The sequence below is a fragment of the Rutidosis leptorrhynchoides genome, chromosome 2 (genome assembly GCF_046630445.1).
Source record: "Rutidosis leptorrhynchoides isolate AG116_Rl617_1_P2 chromosome 2, CSIRO_AGI_Rlap_v1, whole genome shotgun sequence".
Taxonomy (NCBI): Eukaryota; Viridiplantae; Streptophyta; class Magnoliopsida; order Asterales; family Asteraceae; genus Rutidosis; species Rutidosis leptorrhynchoides.
Genome location: NC_092334.1, coordinates 634,859,857 through 634,870,775, shown reverse-complemented (window position 1 = coordinate 634,870,775; position 10,919 = coordinate 634,859,857). Strand labels below are relative to the sequence as shown.

The window sequence follows — 10,919 nt, the reverse complement described above, 5'->3', positions numbered from 1 at the left end:
AACATATAGTGAAGTTTAAACATGAGACCTATAGTAACAATAATCGTGTGATGGTTCGTATTTGCACTTCTTTCCAATCAAGTGTTCGATGTAGTACAGAATTGAAGGTTGCTATGTAAATTTAATTAGAACATATCTAATCCTTGTGTTGTTAGTCCAATGGTAATGGCCTATACCTCTTTGTTACAGGTTGGGAGTTCGATTCCATCGGGTGGCAGCGTCGCCCACAAGGATGTCCCTTAATCTTGAATTCCACTCAAGGTCGTCTTTTGCACATTATGTTGCGGGGGTAGCACAGAGGGGGTTTTACCGACCACGCCTCCAAATTGGTCCGGGTTTCCTCCATGGCAGCAGTTGGGGCGGGTTATGCAACTGTGGGAGATAATCACGTGGGTGGTTTAGTCCCCAGTGGGTGGTTTAGTCCCCTGGGTGATCTGGGTGATCTCAAACTGTTGTTCGAAAAAAATAATTTAAAACAACTCTGCTACAACCACAAGACCACAATGTATGTGTTCCACATAATAATATGTCAAATTATCTTAAAGGAACCCATTGTTGTAATAAACTAACCACTACGAACACACGAATAGTACATCAACCAGAAACAATGAACATGCTACTCGGTCCAAAACTTCACGAATGCAGTAATGAAAGACCTGATGAACTTTACGATTTGGTGAGTTTCCCGGCCGTAAGATTTTCGTGAAGCAGCTTTCCATGACTCGCTGCTTAAATAATCAAATAATAACTAGACACAATTAGAACTAACTCAAAGAGATACAATATGCATCATTCTGCTGAGATCATTATAAGAGTGGCAATTTAAAACTTCCCATCGACTTACAAATGAAGAGGTCGAGTTGGGTTATGTTTTATCTCTTTCGGGTCAAATATAATACCTAAAAGGAAAAATGCTCAACTGGGTCGAGGGTAGTCCTACATTTATTTTTAGTGCACAAACTACTAAATTTTTTTATTTAATATTCTATTTTTGGTTACATGAATAATTCAATTTTTGTAACCATATATTGAATGAAACAAGAAATGAGGACAAAAGGTGTTCCAATCAACCTAGGTGTTCCGATCTATGCCACAAAATAATCTTTTTTAATTCGTTTTCGTATTCCACCCCCAACCTATCCATTTTGCCACCTTTAGATGACAATATGCATTCACAAAAATTATAAGTGATAGAAATGGTGCCCATGCGCATAAAAATTGTACTTACAGATTAATTCTGTTCAATGTTGGGTTGGTTCTTCTGTTTTGAGAACTTGCACTTGCACTTCTATCATCAAGTGTTCGATGTTGTACAGAATTGAAAGAGGGATTACTCTGAAAATTGGAACCATTTACAGTCTGCAAAGAATAGGCACAAGAATACATGAACCAAATAAATTAAGATGAATTGCTAAATTGTTTTATACAATTACAACTACAAAATCAGTATATGAATCATTCCCAGAATAACAAAAGGTATCATCATATTTAATTTATAGTAAAACCCATTGAGACAACATCTTATGGTAAGACCAATTTAGAGATTAGTTTCCAAAAAAAATTAATGAATGAAATAATAACCAACACTGTCGTACTAAGATAACGCATAGTGCCAACTGCCTATCATTCAATGTTATATTATTGGTAATAAAAAAAAAAGGCCCAAATTCAGTCCATATGATAACATTATGCATCGAATTCTTTTATGTGATTGTATTCCCTCTCGAATGTGTCTTCTCATTATATTTGAACATAACTTGCTATAGGTGTAATCTTGCAAGTAAAACTATCTTTAGTTCAGTTTAAGTATTCAGAAAATTTAATTTTATTTTGAAAAGAAAAATATACATATATCTTGCAAATATACATATTTCTGAGATCAAGGCACTATTTTGAAGGCGAATAATTTATGTAAAGTGTAACAAAAAAGACATGCAATGGGAGATAGAATGTAAAAAGGAACTAACTTTATCTTGAGCAGGAAAAGTGTCTCCAATTTCTGCACTTGTGCTGCCATTAACATCAAGTTGTCTGTTACTTTCAGTTTCCAGTTCCATATTTTCAGCATTCTTTTCTTCATATTTTTCATCGTTCTTATAAACTGCGCTAGTGACAGCGCTAGTGACAGGTATATTTCCTGAATTTTTAAAATTTTGAATATCTTTTGTTACTACTTCATTCATATTGTCCTTTTGTTCTCCGGTACCTTCTTTCACTAAAAGATCTGCATTCTTTTGTTTTTCAAGTGCTCCATTACTTACAGTCGCACAACTTGTCTCTACCACATCACTTTCTGATAACTGGCTCGTTTCAACATATACAATTTCTTCACCACTTGAATGCTTTTCGACCTCTTTTCCAATAATATTGTCATTTTCAAGAATTTCTTGATGTAGTTCATTCGGGCCCACGGTAGTCAGAGCCTTTTGCATTAAAACCTCGTATTCAGGTAGAGTTTGTGTGTCGTTTAGAGGCAATGAATGTGAATTGTGATTGACGGATAATGAGCCCAACGGAGAGTGTTCCAAGAAGCTATCCAAGTTGTCCATGCTTTGATCTCCTGGAGATGATTTAGGTGGGCCCAGCACTCGATTCTCTTGAATTATCTCCCGAACTATTTCACGTACCGTGTAAAAGGACCCGCCAACTTCCTTACGTGTGAGGTTGAGTGATGGGAAATCCCCATTGTTTGATTTCTGATATCTGCAAAACTAAATTTGTTATTTGATTTCCGATAAAAGCTGGGATTGTTAAGGAAAAAAATGAACGAAACAACGAAAGATGGCTAGTTTTAACTTAAACAGTTCTTTTCATACAAAAATCCCAATATAAAAAATATGAATATGCAAACGAGTTCCATATCTATGTTATTGTGTGCTTATTGGAAACAAAAGTACAATTAATATGCTGAAACAAGCCTCTACTTGATTGATACTTGTATCTCTATTAACTTATAAATAAACAAAAATATCTGAACTTGAATAACCGAACTAATCATTTTCCAAATTCAAATTTCCACGCTTTATTACGAAAATGTTACCAAAAGGATTCATTTTCTTGTTGAAAAGCACACAGTTTTATTAAAAATTATAACACTAATTTTACCAAAAGCTGGGAGCTTTATGATACTTCCCTACCAAAAGGATTCATATCCTAAGTTTTTGGCATACTGTAAAAGTCCTCTTACTAGGCGGACTACTCGTCGACTAGTCGGGATATTGAAGAAGCCCGACTTGTCTTCGACTTGGCCGATGTATTAAAGTTATCAAAAATTCATTTTAGTCGGTCAAAGTCGGATTTATTCGGTGAAAGTCGGTCAAATACAGTCATAGTCAAAGGTGGTTAACGTCCGACTAGTGTCCGACTAGTGTCCGACTTGCACTAGTCCCCACCGACTACTCCCCAACTAACGACTTTTTGTTTCTGGTTTAGGTTATTACTTCTTATAGCCAATAAGCTAATGGATTCTTATACATCTTCGTTTTCATTTAGTTATTCTATTCATAGACAATAGACAATTTGAAGTACAATTTGAGTCTCAAATTGAAAAGCAATACGTATCTACATATATTGTCAATCAAACCAAAAATTAGAGAAGCGTGAAAACACCTTTTAATAAAAGTCTCTACCATTCCCTTCCTTTCCTCTTTAGAACGTCGAATCCCCGATTTCTTCCCTTCAAAGGAATCATCGTATTTCGCTAGAGCATACGTTTGCCCAAGCCAACCTCCTCTAGCCACGTGCATTGATACGAGCTATTACTAGTCGCAAAAATCTACAGATTCAATGAAATTGTCATTACCAATGCAAATTTAACAAACAAGTAAACATCAGCAATTTCAACATATCTATTAAAAACTGAATCTGCACCATTTTAAAAAAATTTGATAAAAATGTTAATCTTGTGAAAGTTCTATAAACTAGTAGATCCACACTGAGCTCATATCAAACATCTACTTACCCATGATAAATATTCATTTTAATAAACATGTTATTCATTTATGTGATTGCTATAATGAGGTAAAATGTATTTTCATTTTCGGTTTAGTATAAAATGAAATGAAATGAAATGAAATGTTAGAAGTAATTATATTCAATCAGGTCGATGCACATTTTAATTTGAGAAATTGAGTAAACATTGACAATCATTACCTAACCCTAACGAATTTTGAGAGTTTTTCAATGTGGTAAAATAAGGAGAATAATTTCGAAAGATGGCAAAATTGAGATTGAAAAAAAACACAAAATTTAAGTCAGGGATGTCATATACGATCGTCTATGGTGTAAATATAGATATACATAAGGATTGTACCTGTAAGTATATTCTGAAGGAGTGGGAGAAGGGTTTTAGGAGTCACCTCAAAACCCTAAACGAAATCGAACTTGAAGTTGAAGAAAATGACAGAAGCAGAGATATCCGAAGACCCGACCCATATTATGGACAAACTCATTGGACCGTTTGTGTATTTTTTTATTTAAATTTTAATACCCTCATCCGTTCTAATTTGGGAAGTGATATTTCCAAACACATTTTTGATAGGGGCGTTATTAGAAAATATCAACAAATGTGTTTGGATCTATCAAAAGCTTATTTGGAAATATCATCTCCCTTTTAATTTCTTTTAATTAATCTCATATAAAAACACATTTTATTGGGACAAAAATACCACTTACTGTAGTTTTTTTTTTTTTTTTGGAACGTTAAATTTTATTACTCAAATCCTTAGCAAACAACTAAGGAGCACAATACCACTTAATGTAATACAATTTTTTTCAGATTTAGCAAATGGCAGACTTTAAGGTTGTCGTTAGCATTCATTAAAGTATTGTAAACTCCATAATAGCCGCAAGAAAAGTCAATATGTAACCGCTATGTACAATCATTTTACGCAAATTTACGACAACTCTAAGTGATGTCATTAATAAAATCCTTTATTTTCTTCGATAAAACTAAATAACTTTATAACTAAAATAGAAACTTCATCCGAGAAATGAAGCCCCAAATACAAGCAATTAACCCAATAAAACCTTTCGAGCTCAGCTAAATTACAATTAACTAAAACACAATCTCAAAACATAAAACAAAAGGAGAGAAACTACAAAACCACAAACAATATCACAAACAACAAACGTTATCACCTATACCAATAAGGGCAAGGGAGGCAACAAAGAGAGCGCTAAATCAAAACGTCGAGGAAAGATAAGAAATCATCTTCGCGTCGAACTAAAAAAGAAAAAAGAAAAAAGGAGCATGTTTTATACAATTTCAGTTTACTCTTACACTCAATTAATTTCATATTCTTCTCACTTTTGTCATCTAATATTAATTAGAGGCAATAGAATAAAATTGATAAAAATTACTTTTCATAGTTCATAGTTGAAAATTAATTTAGAACAACACAAAAAGTAATAGTAAACAAAAAGTAATACTGAACAAATAAATAAGATGGACGGAATATTCGATATAAAATTGAAATCTATGTAAACTCAACGGGCAAAAAGAGTTTGCAGCCGATGCTTGGTGTTTATAAAATTTTTTTTTTTTTTTGAAAAGCAAGTAAAACTTTCATTGATAAATGTAATATTTACAAAGTCCTATAAACTATACATTATGATGTGTCATGAAATATGGAAAAAAATGAACCCGGAATCATAAAAACATGAACAAAGAGACACTAAACCCCGCGGCACTTGAGTGAATTCGAGCTGGGCTGGAGCGGCCAGACATTACCGCTGATGCGATGACAAAGTTGGCCACTACAACCCATTTAACCAAGTGAATAGTTGGATCTACGACATGTCTTCATGACCCGTTTCGAGACCGTACGAGAGCTTTGTATCCAATTAGCCGATGCCCGTTCTATGAGTGTTCAAGGATGTGTAGAACGAGGGATTGATGAGCCACTGATGCCATTCGATTGTTGATTTATTTGATCTTTTAGATATCCATGAAAATGATTGTGTTTGGATCTCGGAAAGTATAGTGGCAGGACACCAATCTTTCTTACTAAATACTTTGGCATTTGGGTATTTCCATAATATGTAAATTGTGGTCCATTTTGTTGCTTGCCCAATGTATTTACCAGAGGATGATGTGGTGAATGCTTGATCCGCTAAAGTAATGTCTTGGAGGTTGGAAAGCGAGTTTGTGGAAAGATTCCACCAAGATAAGATTGCGTTCCAGATCGTTTGGGTTGAAGTGCATTGGAGTAGAATATGTTCTATGGTTTCGACATGTGAGTTACAGAGTGGGCAAAGAACGGTATCGAGATCAATGCTTCGCTTATCTAATTCTACTCTAGTCGGGATTCTACCAAGTATGATCCTCCAAATGAAGATGTTAATCTTTTGTGGAGTAGAATATGTTCTTTGGTGTTTATAAAAATAATCTGATATAACCAACGCTTAGGATCTTTAGATAAGCAAATCAATGTTTGGTGTTTATATTGCAGCCCTCTAGTCTCAGTGGGCGTATTTTTTTTTTTTGAACGGCAGAAATATATTAACAAAACTAGCAATGAGCTAGAAATACAGGAAAACAAAAGATTACAAAGAGAACAAGGTGAAATATTAGATTTTAAAAGTGGGACTATAACTCACTTTCACAGATTTTTACTTCGTCGGGAAGTAAGACTTGGCCAATGGTTGATTCACGAACCTATAACAATATATACATATATATCAAAGTATGTTTAAAAATATATTTACAACACTTTTAATATATTTTGATGTTTTAAGTTTATTAAGTCAGCTGTCCTCGTTAGTAACCTACAACTAGTTGTCCACAGTTAGATGTACAGAAATAAATCAATAAATATTATCTTGAATCAATCCACGACCCAGTGTATACATATCTCAGTATTGATCACAACTCAAACTATATATATTTTGGAATCAACCTCAACCCTGTATAGCTAACTCCAACATTCACATATAGAGTGTCTATGGTTGTTCCGAAATATATATAGATGTGTCGACATGATAGGTCGAAACATTGTATACGTGTCTATGGTATCTCAAGATTACATAATATACAATACAAGTTGATTAAGTTATGGTTGGAATAGATTTGTTACCAATTTTCACGTAGCTAAAATGAGAAAAATTATCCAATCTTGTTTTACCCATAACTTCTTCATTTTAAATCCGTTTTGAGTGAATCAAATTGCTATGGTTTCATATTGAACTCTATTTTATGAATATAAACAGAAAAAGTATAGGTTTATAGTCAGAAAAATAAGTTACAAGTCGTTCTTGTAAAGGTAGTCATTTCAGTCGAAAGAACGACGTCTAGATGACCATTTTAGAAAACATACTTCCACTTTGAGTTTAACCATAATTTTTGGATATAGTTTCATGTTCATAATAAAAATCATTTTCCCAGAATAACAACTTTTAAATCAAAGTTTATCATAGTTTTTAATTAACTAACCCAAAACAGCCCGCGGTGTTACTACGACGGCGTAAATCCGGTTTTACGGTGTTTTTCGTGTTTCCAGGTTTTAAATCATTAAGTTAGCATATCATATAGATATAGAACATGTGTTTAGTTGATTTTAAAAGTCAAGTTAGAAGGATTAACTTTTATTTGCGAACAAGTTTAGAATTAACTAAACTATGTTCTAGTGATTACAAGTTTAAACCTTCGAATAAGATAGCTTTATATGTATGAATCGAATGATGTTATGAACATCATTACTACCTCAAGTTCCTTGGATAAACCTACTGGAAATGAGAAAAATAGATCTAGCTTCAAAGGATCCTTGGATGGCTTGAAAGTTCTTGAAGCAGAATCATGACACGAAAACAATTTCAAGTAAGATTTCCACTCGAAATAAGATTGTTATAGTTATAGAAATTGAATTAAAGTTTGAATATGATTATTACCTTGTATTAGAAAGATAACCTACTGTAAGTAACAAAGGTTTCTTGATCTTGGATGATTACTTGGAATGGATTTAGAAAACTTGGAAGTAAACTTGCAATCTTGGAAGTATTCTTGATTTTATGAAACTAGAACTTTTGGAATTTATGAAGAACACTTAGAACTTGAAGATAGAACTTGAGAGAGATCAATTAGATGAAGAAAATTGAAGAATGAAAGTGTTTGTAGGTGTTTTTGTTCGTTGGTGTATGGATTAGATATAAAGGATATGTAATTTTGTTTTCATGTAAATAAGTCATGAATGATTACTCATATTTTTGTAATTTTATGAGATATTTCATGCTAGTTGCCAAATGATGATTCCCACATGTGTTAGGTGACTCACATGGGCTGCTAAGAGCTGATCATTGGAGTGTATATACCAATAGTACATACATCTAAAAGCTGTGTATTGTACGAGTACGAATACGGGTGCATACGAGTAGAATTGTTGATGAAACTGAATGAGGATGTAATTGTAAGCATTTTTGTTAAGTAGAAGTATTTTGATAAGTGTCTTGAAGTCTTTCAAAAGTGTATGAATACATATTAAAACACTACATGTATATACATTTTAACTGAGTCGTTAAGTCATCGTGAGTCGTTACATGTAAATGTTGTTTTGAAACCTTTAGGTTAACGATCTTGTTGAATGTTGTTAACCCATTGTTTATTATAACAAATGAGATGTTAAATTGTTATATTATCATGATATTATGATATATAATATATCTTAGTATGATATATATACAGTTAAATGCCGTTACAACGATAATCGTTACATATATGTCTCGTTTCGAAATCATTAAGTTAGTAGTCTTATTTTTACATATGTATTTCATTGTTAATACACTTAATAATATATTTAATTATCATTTAACATAATTAACCAAGTGTATCAATATCTAAATATGATTCATATGTACCTAGTAAGACGTTGTTATAACGATAATCGTTATATATATCGTTTTCGAGTTTCTTAAATTAATAGTCTCATTTTTATGTATATAACTCATTGTTAAAATACCTAATGAGATACATACTTATAATAAAATCATGTTAACTATATATATAACCATATATATGTCATTGTATAGTTTTTACAAGTTTTAACGTTCGTGAATCACCGGTCAACTTGGGTGGTCAATTGTCTATATGAAATCTATTTCAATTAATCAAGTCTTAACAAGTTTGATTGATTAACATGTTGGAAACACTTAATCATGTAAATAACAATTTCATTTAATATATATATAAACATGGAAAAGTTCGGGTCACTACAGTACCTACCCGTTAAATAAATTTTGTCCCAAAATTTTAAGCAGTTGGAGGTGTTGACGTATCTTCTGGAAATAAATGCGGGTATTTCTTCTTTATCTGATCTTCATGCTCCCAGGTGAACTCGGGTCCTCTACGAGCATTCCATCGAAACTTAACAATCGGTATCTTGTTTTGTTTAAGTCTCTTAACCTCACGATCCATTATTTCGACGGGTTCTTCAATGAATTGAAGTTTTTCATTGATTTAGATTTCGTCCAACGGAATAGTGAGATCTTCTTTAGCAAAACATTTCTTCAAATTTGAGACGTGGAAAGTGTTATGTACAGCCGCGAGTTGTTGAGGTAGCTCCAGTTGGTAAGCTACTGGTCCGACACGATCTATAATCTTGAATGGTCCAATGTACCTTGGATTTAGTTTCCCCCGTTTACCAAATCGAACAACGCCTTTCCAAGGTGAAACCTTAAGCATGACCATTTCTCCAATTTCAAACTCTATATCTTTTCTTTTACTGTCCGCGTAGCTCTTTTGTCGACTCTGGGCGATTTTCAATCTTTGTTGAATTTGGATGATTTTCTCGGTAGTTTCTTGTATTATCTCTGGACCCGTAATATGTCTATCCCCCACTTCACTCCAACAAATCGGAGACCTGCACTTTCTACCATAAAGTGCTTCAAACGGCGCCATCTCAATGCTTGAATGGTAGCTGTTGTTGTAGGAAAATTCTGCTAACGGTAGATGTCGATCCCAACTGTTTTCGAAATCAATAACACATGCTCGTAGCATGTCTTCAAGCGTTTGTATCGTCCTTTCGCTCTGCCCATCAGTTTGTGGATGATAGGCAGTACTCATGTCTAGACGAGTTCCCAATGCTTGTTGTAATGTCTGCCAGAATCTTGAAATAAATCTGCCATCCCTATCAGAGATAATAGAGATTGGTATTCCATGTCTGGAGACGACTTCCTTCAAATACAGTCGTGCTAACTTCTCCATCTTGTCATCTTCTCTTATTGGCAGGAAGTGTGCTGATTTGGTGAGACGATCAACTATTACCCAAATAGTATCAAAACCACTTGCAGTCCTTGGCAATTTAGTGATGAAATCCATGGTAATGTTTTCCCATTTCCATTCTGGGATTTCGGGTTGTTGAAGTAGACCTGATGGTTTCTGATGCTCAGCTTTGACCTTAGAACACGTCAAACATTCTCCTACGTATTTAGCAACATCGGCTTTCATACCCGGCCACCAAAAATGTTTCTTGAGATCCTTGTACATCTTCCCCGTTCCAGGATGTATTGAGTATCTGGTTTTATGAGCTTCTCTAAGTACCATTTCTCTCATATCTCCAAATTTTGGTACCCAAATCCTTTCAGCCCTATACCGGGTTCCGTCTTCCCGAATATTAAGATGCTGCTCCGATCCTTTGGGTATTTCATCCTTTAAATTTCCTTCTTTTAAAACTCCTTGTTGCGCCTCCTTTATTTGAGTAGTAAGGTTATTATGAATCATTATATTCATAGATTTTACTCGAATGGGTTCTCTGTCCTTCCTGCTCAAGGCATCGGCTACCACATTTGCCTTCCCCGGGTGGTAACGAATCTCAAAGTCGTAATCATTCAACAATTCAATCCACCTACGCTGCCTCATATTCAGTTGTTTCTGATTAAATATGTGTTGAAGACTTTTGTGTTCGGTATATATAATACTTTTGACCCCA

The 10,919-nt window shown here is 33.9% G+C and overlaps 1 protein-coding gene across 2 annotated transcripts; it reads right to left on the bottom strand.

The window, feature by feature from the left end:
• Positions 1–485: 485 nt before the first annotated feature.
• On the bottom strand, positions 486–4,393 carry LOC139893661 (uncharacterized). 2 transcript variants are annotated; one of them, XM_071876836.1, is made up of 5 exons: positions 4,313–4,393; positions 3,610–3,775; positions 1,968–2,703; positions 1,229–1,359; positions 486–728 (listed from the first exon to the last, which is right to left on the bottom strand). In XM_071876836.1, the coding sequence occupies exons 2-5, from the start codon at positions 3,744–3,746 to the stop codon at positions 617–619; spliced, it is 1,116 nt and encodes a 371-aa protein (XP_071732937.1). In that variant the 5' UTR covers positions 3,747–3,775; positions 4,313–4,393; the 3' UTR covers positions 486–616. The 2 variants fall into 2 exon arrangements, with proteins under 2 accessions (XP_071732937.1, XP_071732938.1); XM_071876837.1 differs by having other exon boundaries at positions 486–725.
• Positions 4,394–10,919: the final 6,526 nt, after the last annotated feature.

What these genes read in the sequence shown, in the direction of transcription:
- LOC139893661 (XM_071876836.1), bottom strand. Translation starts at nt 3,746, where the DNA reads ATGCACGTGGCTAGAGGAGGTTGGCTTGGGCAAACGTATGCTCTAGCG. An exon ending in CTTTTCCTGCTCAAGATAAA is followed by an intron (nt 1,360 to 1,967) that starts GTTAGTTCCTTT and finishes TATTCTTTGCAG; the next exon opens with ACTGTAAATGGTTCCAATTT. An exon ending in ACATTGAACAGAATTAATCT is followed by an intron (nt 729 to 1,228) that starts GTAAGTACAATT and finishes TGATTATTTAAG; the next exon opens with CAGCGAGTCATGGAAAGCTG.